Below are 15,936 nucleotides of genomic sequence, written 5' to 3'. Positions count from 1 at the left end.
ATTCCTTTTCTTAGATTACAAGCTACTAGGTATCCTAAAGCGCCAGTTCCCCAATGTCCCATTGGTTGGACTTACTGCCACCGCAACCAGCAACGTTCTTAAAGATTGCCAGAAGATATTATGTGTTCAGGAACCCATTACTCTGACAGCACCGTTCAACAGACCAAACCTTTACTATGAGGTGTGCAAATCATTCCATTATTCACGTGTTGTTGCCGCTAGAAAAGTGCAGAATAAGCAGATCAGAGAGTGATTTTTCTTTATTTTAATCTCACTTCTACAGGTTCGTTTTAAGGATAACGAAGACTGTACCGACCAAATTGCAGCATTGATAAGGGGAAGATACAAAAACCAGACAGGTAAATCAATTCATTTGCTATGAAGAGTAAACGGACAAACTTCAGTAAAAGGATAATCTTTGCAAATCATTCACTATTAATTTAAAAACTACTTAATTAAAACCAATATGTTGTTTTTTGCAGGAATCGTGTATGTGTTCTCCCAAAAGGATGCAGAAGTTGTGGCTACAGACCTGCAGAAGAGGGATATTCTTGCTCAACCATACCACGCCAACATGGAGCCTTCAGATAAGTCTCTGGTGCATCAGCGGTGGTCCTCCAAGAAGATCCAGGTTGCACCTATACAGTTGCTGTTGTTTTCTCCTGTTTTTTATTGTACTGTGCCCTCATGTTATCTTACTTTTGTTTTCTTACTTTTGTGTGCAGGTGGTCGTTGCCACTGTGGCTTTTGGAATGGGCATTGACAAGGCAGATGTGAGATTTGTTATTCACCACACCATCAGCAAATCTATCGAAAATTATTATCAGGAGAGTGGACGTGCAGGTAGGCATCATGCTGATACCTGTTTTATGTCGTCTTTTACACAAGACAAACTAAACTACTTAAAGTTGCCATGAAATGGAAAATCACTTTTTTCAGTCTATTTTCTAAATGTTTTTTTTTTTCATTGTTCTTATTGTAAATTAAAAAAATTAAAAAATCGAGCTTGTAATCTTTTATCAAAATGTCATAGCTCAATCTTGTGGTAAAAGGGTCACATACGCTAGACTTTTAGTCTGCTTGAACCTGCCCCTTTCTTACAGTTAACACTTTCCCGCCAGCGTTTAAAAAAAAGCTGCCAGCCATTGCGAGCTCATTCCGAAGATGAGTAATAGCTCCCCTAGCGTATAACAGTGAAAACTCAGAAAATGTCGTGTTTGGCCGGGAAGCGTTTTCTTACAAATAACAGAAAATTCCGCGTTCGGCAGGGAAAGAGTTAACTGCAATCTCAAATTAAGACCAATGGATGCCGATGAAGTCCATGCCTTACCTGTTTTTTTCGTTTTTGATCATTTGTTTCACTCTTGATTTATGTCACAATACAGATCGCTACTTCTGTTGCATCTTTACTTTTTTCAGTACTTTTTCTTCATTCTTTTTTTTCCAGGAAGGGATGATGGCCAGGCAGATTGTATTGTGTTCTTTGGGTTTATGGACATCTTCAGAATAAGCACAATGGTTGTGATGGAGAACACTGGGCAGCAGAAGCTACAGAACATGGTGGCTTATTGTCAAAATGTGGACAGGTGAGTCAAGATACACACATATGCAGAATACCAATGACTTGGCTCCTGTTTTTGGTTTCTGAATTTTGATTTTTCAGTTTGTGGAACACTGATCTGTGTTTTCTGTTCTTTTCAGTGTAACTCTATATACTTTATTACAGTGATTGGAAGACTTGATTATTTTACTATTTTGTTTACGGTATTTTACTATTTTGTTTCCTCCCATTTAGCAAAATTAACAAATCTTTATCAAGTTTTTAAAGTGTTCAAATCCAAATTCTTCATACACATTCACAGGCACATCTTTTAGCAGGTTCCAAATTAGGAATTAATGCAGCCAAAGATAAATGAAGACAAAAATGATTAGTACACCTCCTGAGTCTTGCATTCCTTTCTCATGTGACAGATGCAATGAACGGCCCATTACTAATGCCTTATACGTTAGTTCAACTTCACTTGCCATTAGTTATATGATACAAACGTAATACGAATATGTTATATAATAACCCCTCCAACCACTGCACATTTTGGGTGGGCCCAAAAAACTTAAGCTGACTTGTTTCAATGACTTTGTAGGCAGCGTTTGTGCACGAAGATACATTCGGACAGACTTCTGAGGCAGTGTAACAGTTTAATCTACAGCAAAATAGACCAAGCTTGGGTGAAAATTAAAGGAATATGTAATTGCTACAGTAGTAATTTCTCATGAATAATTACATCAGAAGTGCAAAACATTGGTCAAAAATGTGTAGTGGTGGGGGGGTCCCCAGGATAGTTATGTGACTGTTGATTTACTGGTTGTATGGAATTAATGGCATTTATTTTTAAGACAAGACTCTTGTGCTTGCATAGGTGTCGTCGTGCTATGATGGCCATTCATTTTGATGAAGTTTGGAATGATGAAGAGTGCAACCAAATGTGCGACGTCTGTCGGCATGGCAATGGTAAGCTTTTCTTACCTTACTAAAGGTGTGTTTAAATTTACCATTACTTGTTGAAATTCAATAATTTCAACAGGAGTCCAACCCACACTTGGGAATTTAGTTTGAGTCAAATTGACCGTTTTGGTCACAATCCTGTTTCTAGAGATCTACCTACCTGCAGAGATGAGATCCAACACCCCTTTCTGTAATTATCAAGTGCTCCTAAGTCCTGAGGATCTTAATTACCTGGTTTAGATGTGTTTGATCAGGATTGGAGCTAAACTTTGCAGGAAGGGACATTTCAAGGAGTGGGATTGGGCACCCCTGATCTACACAATAGACAACTGACCATTTTACTAGAACGTTTTGCCTAATGTGACCAAACCATGTGACCACACCTTAAAGGGTTAGTTCACCCAAAAATGAAATGTATGTCATTAATGATAGCCTAATGTTGTTCCACACCCGTAAGACCTCCGTTCATCTTCAGAACACAGTTTAAGATATTTTATATTTAGTCCGAGAGTGTATCTAAGTCTATGCACACTTTACTGTCCATGTCCTGAAAGGGAATAAAAACATCATCAAAGTAGTCCATATGTGACATCAGTTAGTTAAATCTCTTGAATCATCGAAAATACATTTTGGTCCAAAAATAACAAAAACTACGACTTTATTCAGCATTGTCTTCTCTTCCACGTCTGTTTTCAAACCTCAAATAAAGATTCAAATAGTAATTAACAGCGGACTGATTCATGATTCGGATCACGTGTCAAACGGAAATCACGTGACATTGGCGATCCAAATTATGAATCAATCCGCTGATTCATGACCGTTTGAATCTTTATTTGAGGTTTGAAAACAAACGTGGAAGAGAAGAAAATACGTGATCAATAATCACAACATGAACGAGAGTCATTAATGATATACATTTCATTTTTGGGTGAACTAACCCTTTAAGTCAATCAGGCCATTTATGCAATGTTGTAACGGTTATTTTTTCAGACTACATCACAATGGACATTACCCAACATGCTCGAGATGTTGTTGAGATAGTAGAAATGGCCAGCTCTATGGATGAAAAACTGACCCCTCTGAAAGTCTGTGAGGCTTGGATGGGGAAAGGGCCCGCTAAGCGGCGCAAAATGATAAAGGTCACATCCTTGTCACGCTTGGAGGTGGAGTCCATTATCATCCACCTTTTGTTGCATGGCTACTTCAGGTACTTGGACAGATTATGAACTATTTACTTTTCCAGTTACATATTTATTCTCTAACTCTTTTCTCTTTAATACATAAGTGAGGACTTTAGCTTCACTCCCTACACGACTCACTTCTACTTGAAGTTGGGCCGCAAGGCATCTCTCTTGAAGAACGGCAGTCACTCAATCACTATGAAGATGAAAAGGAGAGTGATGTCACCTGCTACTGTAAGACAGTCGACAAAATCCACAGACATTTTTCATATTTCATGTGCAAAGGGTCCTGTTTTTCTTCAAGCTAATTCTAGATTTAAACTTTTCCTAATAATTGTTTGATTAATAGTAATACTTTTCTGAACCTCTTTCAATGGAGACGATTGGCCAGATCCAGTACAAATATCTCTTCTAATTCTTTTGTTACATTTTGTTGCATGGTAATACAAATATTTATTGTATTTGCTCCATTTCAATTGGACCTCAGATTATATTTATTGAATGTGGCCTTTGGTCTCTTTTCTGTAGTATCTACTGATCTTTTTTGTTGATCTATTCTATTGTACCTCTTCTAGTCTTATTGTGTTTCAGGTAGATGCCATCAGAGTGTTTGAGGGGATCATCACAGTTCACTTAGTTAAAATGCTCTTTTACCCAGTTACTAACACTTTCATAAAGTGATTGCTTAGCGTATGGATTAGTAATTTCAACACCAAACTACAAATAGTTAACTTAATTAACCCTACAAATGGCAAGACTATAAAGATAAAACAGAAAATCAATTGGTTGCTATTTTTTAAGGACTTTTATTTTTGATTTCAATGTTTGTATCCTTGGCGATACATTGCCCGTTTGGGGGTATAAATTCATTTTTTAAAAATATGCTTGTTTGGCAATGCGTATTACAACATTTTAGCAAAAAAATTAAAATATGAAACTATCAATCAGAGGACAGAAGGCATGAAGTAGATTGCGTACAAGTTTTGTTCATATTGACAATTTATAGGCCCTAGAAATTTGCTTATGAAATATGATACAGTAGGCTATAATATAGTCATAAATAAACTATAAATATACTTATAGTTCAACATAAAATTATGTTGTTTCAGTTGGGTTATGAAAGAATAAATGTTCTGAATAGATGCCAAGAATAAATGCCAAAAAAAAGCCTTCTTCAATGAATTCATATCCCCAAAAGGGCTTGTATATCCAAGGGAATTCAAACATTTACAGACAGATTATAAAAAAAATTCTACACAAACGTAATAAGTCCCCTCCAAATATTAGTATTCACAGCAAACACCCATTCAACATGAAACCAAGCAATGAAACCTACACTTTCCCTGCCTCTCCCCACAGCCTATCAAATGTTTGTATCCCCTAGGATTGGTCATCCATTTTAGGGTTAAGTAGCGATGGGCTTCATGAAGCTTCAAAACCTTGGTTCGGAGCTTGTATCAAACTCCCAAATTCATGTGATTTTAGTAAACAAGGCTTTGTTACGCCATAACGGTTTCGAAACGTTTAGAAATTTGGCCCAACAATAATACAAGCATTTCCCCATCATGAGTGAAACCTCTTCAGTTGGAGGTGTCACTTCAGCCACACGATCCCTCATTGAACATGCAGTAACCCCTTTTATTTCTTGTGTTCCTACAGTTTATAGTGACCACTCATCCAAATGACTTTTAAGACCCCAACAGGTAAAAAGCTGTGTGCCGCCCCACAGGTAAAGAAAGTGTCACAAAGTGCCGGGGAGAAAAGTAGTGCCAAAGTAGAAGGAAAAAGACCGGCTGACAGTGACAACAAAAAATCAGTGGCCAAGAAAGTCAAGACTCTGTCCTAGTCCGTAAGGAGAAGAAACCAAAAGTACAGTTCACTTACTCCATATTCACAAACGCATGTAGACATTGCCTAAGAAACAGTTAAGCGTTTAATGAGGGAAACATCTACCACTTTCTTTCTGTTTTTTTCCTGCTTGTACTCATGTTACGTATACAAGTTAGTCACCTATCGTGATGTTTATTGCACTCTAGAGTTAGATCAAACCTCATTTATCATTTTTTTGCTTTGAAATATTCTTGATATCTTCCATTTATTGTGTGTCGATTTGCATGGTTTTGTAGAGGAAAATAAACATTAGAATTGAAGCTAACCATAGCCATTAACTTTACCATAGACCTGCATTCATCTTAAAGACAGATCTACTCATTATCAAAACTCTCATTTCTTCTCTTTCCTCAGGATGTTCAAGCTGTTGAAACGCAAGAGGAAGTAGAGGCAGCATTGATTGATGTGTCCAACATGGCCACTGAGAGACATAACAAAACTAAAATCCTTAAGAATCACCAAAACATAGAGAAGAGACTCGCTCAAAACCACATTGAAAGTCTTGCTTCAGAAGCAAGCGAGTATGTAAAATCAACCTCCGTATTTGAGGTTGATGTCGAGGTAAATGTGGTACAAGAACAGAATTGTGCAAGTGAAGAAGAAAAGTGTCTTAAAAATGCCCCCGAAGAGCAATTTGGATCACCGAAAAGGAGGCAAAAACTGCTAACTCAGAACTGTGCTTCTAATGCTGACCAAGTGAAAGTAGATCTGGCTAGCGCTCCTTCTGAGCTATCCATCATCTCTGCAGCTGCAGTGGAGGAACTACACCATCTGCGCAGTTACTATAGCAGACAGTTAAGAAGAATCAACTACATTTCCCAAGAGCACTTGCAAAACTCCCAGCCTGGGATGCTGACATGTATGAGGGAGCCCTTCAAAAGCCTCCGTTTCCCTTCGAGGACGACCATAGCCAAAGGTGCTAGGAATTTATGGACTCGTGTTAGTATGAGGAGAAAGCTCATACAGTGAATTATGTTTCCTTTTTTATTTTTAATGTTGAAACCATAGTTTGAAAATTTAAATATTTTTATGTTGTTGAATAAACTTATTTGGATGATTCTGACTAAAGTTGTTTGTTTAATATATTGGTATTTTATTTTTTATAATTTTTTATTTGAGGAGAGAAACTGTCAATTGTAACTGCTGGGGTGGTAATCAACATGACAAAACTCCCTCTCTAAAAGGTCACAATTTTATGCTTATATTTCACATCTTTCAAACAACCAAGCATTTATTTTATATTTTGGCAATTTAATAGAATAATTTTTACAGGTACAATTGACTGGCCAACATAATAATTCCACACATATTAAAGTCTGCATTCTTTTTTTGTTGTAATCAATATAATTTTTCAGCATTTATTTTAAATAGAAATATTTTGCAATATAACAAATATACTATTACTTTTGATCAAATTAATGCATAATTGCTATATATATATATATATATATATATATATATATATATATATATATATATATATATATATATATATATATATATATATATATATATATATATATATATAATATATGGGGGCTCTTATTACACTTACCACGGGCTCTTATTTTGAAACGACGAAACCCAAACAGATCATGTGCATTTGTTTGTAATGGATGAAAGGAGTATCTGAAATATGAGTGTTTTTACTTCTGTTTAATACATTTTAATCGTTAGACTGCAGTGTGTATAGTTGAAAGGTCATGCGCTCGGTAAGTTATGTGCAGCGCGTGAGTTTAGACTTCACAGGAACACTCTTTCCTCATGCCATCTGCCTTGGTGATGCAGATAATGACACTGTAAGTTACAAAAGTGCATGCGTGTATGTTTTAGACATGTGAGTTTATTAATTGGTATCTACCAGGTCATACGGCTTTTTTGTGTTTTTATCGCTGAAATAGTCACTAGTTTTCTGTGCATAAAGTAAGTAAACCAGATGTTTTTCTGCAGTTGAATGAGCTGGTGGTGGGAGACACTAGTGGGAAGCTGTACATCTATAAAAATGATGACTGTAAGCCGTGGATCACGCGAGCATGTGTTGGCATGGTGAGGAGCATCACCTCCACCCTACGAAAGTAACGTTAAAAGGTTGAATAGTAACTGATGCCCCGATGAATGTATTTGGATTAATTGAGCTGTTTTTATTCATAGTTAACTTGTGTTGGAGTGGGAGATGTTTGCAACAAAGGAAGGGTAAGACTATTATTTATTCTTTCTCTTCCTCTCTTAAAAAAAGATTCAGTTGATAATACGGTGGTATTCACCATGGTATTAACTTGGTGTTTACATAGTAATCCAAAATAATGATATAAATGATATTATCATGGTTCTACCATAGACTATGACAGTTTAGTCAAGATTTTGTCTTCGCAGGGAACACGAACATGCTAAACAGAAAGCAGTAGACATGCAAACAAGTACAATATTATTAATGTATAATTATTAATTATAATTTATATATAGAAAGATGTTGATCAGGCATGACATTGATATTCCTAATATTGTGTTGGTATTACTCTTTCATGGCTTCACTTTTGTAACGTGACTTTTTTCTGCTCTGACAGAACTTTGTTGTGGCAGTGGGTGCGGAGGGCTGGTTTCACCTGTTTGATATCAATGCTGCTGTGGCCAAGTCAGACTCCTCAAGTCAGCAGGATGGTTCCATTGGTGACGAACAGAAGCCCAGTTACACTCAGCACATCCCCGCCAATACCAAAGCAATGCTCATCAGTGATATCGGTGAGAAGTTTGCATGTGACATGCTCAAAGATTTCCAAACCTTTTCAAGTCATGTGAATATTGAAGTGTTTGTGCATATATCAGATGGAGACGGACGCTGCGAGCTTGTTGTTGGTTACACGGACCGGGTGGTGCGGGCCTTCAGGTGGGAGGAACCTTCTGATGCTTCAGATGTGAGCTCTGGTCAGCTGGTCTTACTGAAGAAATGGCTTCTGGAGGGTCAGGTACTGAACTAGATGCACCAAACATCATGTCAACATTAAGTCAAACAACTATTTCAGCCTTTTTTTTTATCTGCTTTTACTAGGTTGACAGTCTCTCAGTTAACCCAAGTCCAGAAGGTCTCCCAGAGCTCATGGTGTCTCAGCCTGGCTGTGGCTATGCTATTCTGATGTGCTCTTGGACACAAGAGGGCGCTGCAGGACCTGGGGATGAAAACACAGCATCTCCTAGCAAGTGAGAGAATCACAATGAGGTACTAAATAATTCCATATCCAGAACTGGTTTTGGGAGTAATTCAGATTGTGTTGTGTGTACACAGGGAGAGTGCTTCCAGAGATGTTGCCCTTCATCTTACCACCGGACGCATCCATAACAAAAACGTGTCCACTCATTTGATAGGCAGCATTTGCAGAGGTACTGAGAGTGCATGCTCATGCACATTTAGATTGCATACTGTGCATGCAGCACGTATAGCCTCCTTACTAAGTTTGCAGCTGGTAGAGTATAATATGACTCTGGTAGAGTCATAAGATTCAGTCACTAATAGTTTTGATTTTTACTCACTCTCCCAACATCTTCAGTTTAATCAGTTTAATGGCAGTGGTTGATATTTGATGTAGGATTGTGCATGCTTAGTTCCCCTATTTTCACATTAAATGTGCATTTTTTTATTTATTTAGAAAAAATAATAAGAAACTTATTTGCCAAAAATAAACACTTTTATTTTATATATATTTATATTTTTTTATAATTATGTATATTTTAATAAAATGTTAAAAATAATGTATATATATTTATATTAAAATTTATTTGTAGTTAACATGAAAATAACAACAAAAATGATTTTACATTTATTTATTTACTTCTTAAAATAATAAATAAATAAATAGTTAAACAAACATAAAAATACTATCATTATATATACAAGTTGTTGTAATAGTCCATGGCTAATCACAAATCATTCTCACAACTCACAATCTTATGATGTAACTTGTTTCTGTTTTCTGCAGGTTCTAAGGATGATTCGTCTAAAGGTGGCCTGTTTGCTCTTTGCACTCTAGACGGTGAGTGTATTAGTCTGCTACATGTCAGAGGTTGTTTGATGTAGGGAAAACATGAGCCCAACACACGCTGTGTTTTCTCTTTTCACTCTGTTTTTTGGTCACTCTGGGCTCAGGTGTGTATGATGAAGATTGGCTTCTTTCTCTAAAAGTGTTGGCTTGTTCTTTATGTCATTTTCCATGGCCACACAGCACAAAATCAAACCTGATTTTTTTTTTTTTATCAGCAAGCTGTTAACTGTATGAACAGCAGTGGATTGATGCTATTGATTGGTTAGCTGTTGTTGTTTTTTTCATTTGCTGTTGTGGTTGTTTTTCATTGAATGGTGGTCTCCCAGGAACGCTGAAGCTCATGGACAGCTCTGAGAAGCTTTTGTGGTCTGTGCAGGTTGACCACCAGCTTTTTGCCCTCCAGAAGATGGATGTCACTGTAAGTCTGGATGTACGGTGTCCCCAAAACTATTTAAGTGCAGATATACAGTGTATATATAATTGAATCGCATATAAAATATCAAACCATCTTCAAAGATATTATGCTAGAGCTTTTCTCTGTACATGTTCCACACATGCAAAACATGCACTGCATAATGTGTAATAGAGTTTGATGTGTTTTTGTACATGTGTTAAGGGTGATGGGAGAGAGGAAGTGGTGGCCTGTGCCTGGGACGGCCAGACTTACATCATCGATCATATGCGTATGGTGGTCCGATTCCAGTTTGATGAAAATGTGAACGCATTCTGTGCAGGTGAGCTTATAGTCTTAATCAGGATAAATCTAATTTTTCATCAAGAACATGTTCTGAACATATTCACCCCAAATATATAAAAAGAATATAAATCTTAAAAATAAAATATTACATTTTCATTTGAGAAAATATTTTACATTGATAAATTATTTTAATATTCAATTAAATTCAAAGCATATTTTTACCCAAATTCTCATTAATGTCATTAAAAACATCTCATTCTATTTGTACATATACAAAAAAATTGTTGTTACACTTCACAGCATGATCAAATCCTTGTTTAATCCCTCTTCACTGGCATTAAAGCTTGGAAGAGTCAATGCATTTTTTAGATTGTCAAACTCAGATTGTGTTTGTCAGAAAAAATAATGTAATATACACCTAGGATGGCTTGAGGGGGAGAAAATCATGGGATCATTTTCATTTTTTGGTGAACTATCCCTTTAAGTCTAATCCTAGACTAAAATGCATGTTTGAGCTGTTTTAACTGAAAGCAATTTAAACTGACAGATCTTAAAATATGTCAGTGTCATTGTCTAGAGATGCACACCACCAGTAATGTTTTTTTAGTTCCACTTTATAGTAAGTGGCCTTAACTACTATGTACTTACATCACAACATAAGTACAATGTACTTATTGTGCTCATATTGTATTGCAAATCACTTTTGCTGGTATTGAGGTGGGATACAGGTGAAGTTAGGGATATTTGTGGCGGTATGGGTCAGTTAAATGGTAGGGTTAGGTGTAAAGGATGGGTCAACAGTGTAATTATAAATGTTACTTATTATAAATGGCCACTTCCTTACGATACTGGATATTTTCAGCCTTACAGCCACTGTCATTTCTTTAAAATGTGGATATCAAAACAAATGCAAATTCAGAGCAAGTTGTTAAAATATTATTTTGAAATGATAATGAACAACAATTTTTGTATTTAGAAACATATTGATGTGTTCTCCAAAGTTGGCATAGATTTATAAAAGATTTACGGTAAAAATCTGGTGAAATGGCGCAAGTTGCGTTCCCAGATGACTATTATACGCTACCCAAACTCACAGCTTGTGTGTGTGTGTGTGTGTGTGTGTGTGTGTGTGTGTGATATATATACATATACACATCTTTGTATAAAATAAGATTTTACTTTTAATATTCATTTCATATGTTAGAAGAAGGACCTGCAGGTGGGAAATAGCCTCATTTCTATATAACTGTCTCTTTCACTTCTGCTTGTAACTTTCTGTTCCTTTCATCACCTTTTTTTCTTTCTCTCTTTCATGGCAGTGCACATTGGTGAAGTATTGAAACTGTTGAATTAAGAGGATTAAATGGACAGAGAGATGTGATGCACACAAAAACATCATGACTTGCATTCATGTTGACATTGAAAGGCACTGACTCATGTACAACAAAGCCTCACACAGAACGTGTAATGTTTATCAGCTCATACACCTGTGTCTTCATTTTCATCTGGTGAAAACGCACAAAACAAATGTGGAGGGAGTGTGCGCTCATTAAAATTCGGCGCCAGTCTCTGTGAGTCTGCTGTATGATGGCAATGTCGATCGAAGAGAGGTGATGCGCTTTCACGGAAGGTCTCTCTGGAGAAAAACATATTCTAATGCTAAAGAGATCAGACGCTGTGTGAAACGTTATCTGGTCTTGTCTGTACAGCACCAGTGAATTCCTGATCAGTAATTTCCATTTAAAAGTGTAAACAAAAATGCAGTGGTCTAATTGTATTTAATAAGCATTCATTGAAGCTTATCAGCTTGATCAGTGAATGTTTTTATAGTAGCAATTATAGTTAAAAGAGGCTAATATGCTGTATTGACCAATCACAATCCAGATCTACCATTTTATAAAATCGAATAAATTGAAACGTTTGCTATTATTGTCTTAATCCTTATAAGGTTAATGGTAACCAGCATTAAATTGCTAACTGTTTGTTAGATTATGCTAGATCATCTTTTTATGAATGAAGGCCAGAATCACTGATACTGATACTAATGTCTCTCCATGAAATAGTTTTTTTATTTATTTATTTACATTAAAGAGTTAGTTCACCCAAAAGTGAAAATTCTGCCATTAATTACTCACCCTCATTTCGTTCGACACCCGTAAGACCCTTCGTTCGTCTTCTGAACACAAATGAAGATATTTGTGTTGAAATCCGATGGCTCAGAAAGGCCTCCATTGACACTAATGTATTTTCCTCTCTCAAGACCCATAAAAGGCACTAAAGACGTCATTAAAAAGCCCATCTCACAACAGCGGTTCTACTATAATTTTATGAAGCGACGAGAATAGTTTTTGTGCGCAAAAACAAAACAAAAAAATGACTTAGTGATGGGCCGATTTCAAAACACAGCTTTGAACCGTTCTGAATCAGCGTATCGATTCATGATACAGATCGCGTGTCAAACTGCTGAAATCACGTGACTTTGGCGATCCGAATCATGAATCGATTCGCTGATTCATAATCCCATCACTATATAAGTCGGGGGGTTTTTTACGCACAAAAACTATTCTCGTCGCTTCATAAAATTATTGTAGAATCACTGTAATAAGATGGACTTTGTAACGACGTCTTTAGTGCCTTTTATGGGTCTTGAGAGAGAAAATAACATTGGTGTCAATGAAGGCCTTTCGATGAACTCTGTTGCTTCAATGGGAAAACAAACTGCATCCACTGTTTCCTTAATGCTGGGTTATTTGGGAAGCTTAACAAGGTTATATTTCCCTCACAACCAGAAATGCACTTCTTTAGTGACATTGATGTTGTGGTCTAAAAACAAAATGACACGCTGCTGACGGCTCTCGTAACCCGAACAAAGCTTGTGGATGGGTGCGCTCTCACTCTTTGTGGAGAAGTGCCCATACAAGGAATTCCATGAAAATATTCCATGGAGTGTATTTGGAACATAAATACTCAGTCAAATGTCCAACTGTTGTTTTTTTGGCTGTTTAGCACGAGAATCCAACTCTTTAACAGTGTAAATCTCTCTCTCTCTCTCTCTCTCTCTCTCTCTCTCTCTCTCTTTCTCTCTCTCTCTCCCCCCCCCCCATCCTTGTAAAAACAAAACAACATAATTTTTTGGGGGAAACAAAATTATAAATGTATTATATATATATATATATATTAATTTTAAATTACATTTTTTTGGTACATTTAGTAATATCGTTAGTATCGTGTTCTTATTTCCTCCATTAGGTCAGTATGCGTGTAAGGACGGGAGGAACAGCCCCTGCCTGGTCTACGTGAGCTTTAACCATAAGATCTATGTGTACTGGAGGGTGGAGCTGGAGAGGATGGAGCCCACCAACCTGCTGAGTGTGCTGGAAGAGAGACCCGAGTATCCAGACCTGCTTCACAGACTGGGAGTGGGTGAGTGGACGTCTGTGTGTGTGATTGTTCACCATCTGGAGGAGCAGGGGGGAAAAAATAGGACGCATAGGCTAGATCAAGTTTCTGAATGCATTTGTAACTGTGCAGTCTTTATAATGTGAGTATGCAGTCTTTATAATGTGAGTAGGCACACATCAAAAAACATACACCAAAATATATTAATGAAACGCATGCTTTTTAGTGTAGAAGCTAGGGATGTTTAGGCTGTTATTTAGCTGATATTTATTAAATTATTGCGATAATAAATTCCTTAAACTCCAATCTAGATTTTTTTGGTGTAAAATGTACTGTGAAATAAATGGTTACCTGGCAGAGAATAAGAACTTTCTGTTTGGACTGGTGTAAAAATAACCCCTGCAACAAATGTTCTTCTGAAAGTACTTTCATGCAAATTCCACCACAGAGGCTGAAGAGACTCTTGAAATCGTGTTCTTGCTCCCCGTCATTTCAATTTCTTGGGACACGGCACAATTTGCCTCCGTGTTCGAAAGCGTTTGACTGGGCCGAAGGGGGGTCAGGTCATTCTGCTCACTCAGACTCCTGCCACATACATAGTTGTTAATGAAAAGCCAGCTTGACTTCCTGGGGCCACTGTTAATTATTCATCCTCTGAGTCTGATGTGCTCCCACAACGTGATTTTCAAAGCGTGATTAGCTTGCGTGCCGGGGGACGCAGCCGCCATGAACGCCTGCAGGTGAGAAGAAAGATGGAGAGCTGTAGTTGGTAGACAATTTGTGATGTTTGTAGGATAAAAGTGGAGATATAAGTGGAGATTTATGAGGCCTTTAAAGCTGACGTGTTCACCAGCAAATGAGGATTGTGTTGACTTTGTTTTGTCATTGAATATTTAAAAATGTATTTTTCATGTAAGAGACAGCTTTTAGTTCTAGGTTCATGACTGACAGCATTTTAATTCCCAATGGGAAAAATTAAGTGGATTGGAGGGTTTGTTTTAGTTGAATTTTACTTTTATATAAAATGACTATTTATGCAAATGTATTCAAAAGAATATTTAAAAAAGCATTAGTCATTAATTCATATTGGGGCTTTTTGGAGCTCTGATGCCCCTAACCTCCCACAATATGTTTAATTTCAAATTTAATTTCCAAAACATCTTACATGAGTCTAAAATGGATTCTACTTTATAATTAATTTACACAATGCCTTTGGATTGCTTCTGTGCGTACACACACACGCGCTTGAAATAAGCTTCGGTTTGTTCGCACAGCGTCTTCAGTGTTTTGCATCCTGCAGTAAAGCTGTATATTATCACTTTATTAAAGCATAAAAACTATATGGGTGTGTTTGTTTGTGCACCTTACAGATATCAGTGATACAGTTGCGGTTCGAAAACTCATTGGAGACGTGCTCTACGAGAACATACCGAAAGACTGCACAGAGTGAATCACGACTCCCAAGCACAGATCTTCATGTATAGACTTTTAATAAAACTACATCAGGATGTTTTCCTCTGTGTCTCTGCCTGTCATTTGCTGTTATTGCTTTTTCAGTCCTTTCATTCATCACAGTTTCATTCCTGCCCATTTGGAGACTTTTTTTTTGATCTTGAGGTTCTGTTGAAAGTGGAATATGAATAACTTCCATTGCAGTCCGTTTTTATACCTTCACATCATAATAATTATATTTTAATACCGCTTCTATACACTGCCGTTCAAAAGTTTTTGATTGGTAAGGTTTTTTTTTATGTTTTTAGAAGAAGTCTCTTATGTTCACCAAGGCTGCATTTATTTTATTCAAATATAATTTATTTCTGTAATGAAAAGCTGAATTTTTAGCATTACTACTGTAGTCTTCAGTGTCACATGATCCTTCAGAAATCATTCTATGATGATTTGCTGTTCAAGAAACATTAATTGGTTATTATCAATGTTCATTCCTGGATGAATAGAAAGTTAAAAAAGAACTAAATATAATCTTGTGTAACTTTTTAAATGTTGTTTCTGTCACTTTGATCAAATAAATGCATCTTTGCTGAATAAATATATCAATTTCTTTAAGTTCTTTCGATGAAAAAATAAATAAATAAATTACTGACCCAAAACTTTTGAACGATAGTACAATGTTGCAAAAGCTTCTATTTTACTTTAACAGTTCTTGTAAAAAGTTTCATTAGTTGCTTTTAAAGTACTTCGTAACAAGAATGACCCTTTTGAGAGGTATTGATT

General features: G+C 36.5%; 2 protein-coding genes across 5 annotated transcripts in view; both read left to right on the top strand.

The window, feature by feature from the left end:
• The window catches only part of recql (RecQ helicase-like), an 88,165-nt gene extending 81,534 nt beyond the window's left edge, over window positions 1-6,631 (top strand). For 2 of the 4 annotated variants that reach the window (XM_067428249.1, XM_067428250.1), the window contains exons 8-16: window positions 15-181; window positions 284-359; window positions 483-631; window positions 726-843; window positions 1,448-1,586; window positions 2,418-2,509; window positions 3,494-3,710; window positions 3,789-3,918; window positions 5,929-6,631. In XM_067428249.1, the coding sequence (XP_067284350.1) occupies window positions 15-181; window positions 284-359; window positions 483-631; window positions 726-843; window positions 1,448-1,586; window positions 2,418-2,509; window positions 3,494-3,710; window positions 3,789-3,918; window positions 5,929-6,543 (1,703 nt within the window). In that variant the 3' untranslated portion in view covers window positions 6,544-6,631. Of the gene's footprint in view, window positions 1-14; window positions 182-283; window positions 360-482; window positions 632-725; window positions 844-1,447; window positions 1,587-2,417; window positions 2,510-3,493; window positions 3,711-3,788; window positions 3,919-5,413; window positions 5,554-5,928 lie in introns of all 4 variants that reach the window. The other 2 variants (XM_067428251.1, XM_067428252.1) reach the window with 2 other exon arrangements.
• A 507-nt stretch (window positions 6,632-7,138) lies between these two features.
• itfg2 (integrin alpha FG-GAP repeat containing 2) lies at window positions 7,139-15,226 on the top strand. Its single transcript, XM_067426867.1, has 12 exons — window positions 7,139-7,373; window positions 7,525-7,620; window positions 7,726-7,767; window positions 8,139-8,313; window positions 8,398-8,537; window positions 8,621-8,769; window positions 8,855-8,949; window positions 9,546-9,599; window positions 9,935-10,026; window positions 10,225-10,342; window positions 13,555-13,728; window positions 15,075-15,226. The coding sequence occupies exons 1-12, from the start codon at window positions 7,278-7,280 to the stop codon at window positions 15,152-15,154; spliced, it is 1,311 nt and encodes a 436-aa protein (XP_067282968.1). The 5' UTR covers window positions 7,139-7,277; the 3' UTR covers window positions 15,155-15,226.
• Window positions 15,227-15,936: the final 710 nt, after the last annotated feature.

Source organism: Pseudorasbora parva, chromosome 20 (genome assembly GCF_024679245.1).
Source record: "Pseudorasbora parva isolate DD20220531a chromosome 20, ASM2467924v1, whole genome shotgun sequence".
Lineage (NCBI taxonomy): Eukaryota > Metazoa > Chordata > Actinopteri > Cypriniformes > Gobionidae > Pseudorasbora > Pseudorasbora parva.
Note: the sequence above shows the minus strand (reverse complement) of the source record. Positions and strands in the feature narration are given on the sequence as shown.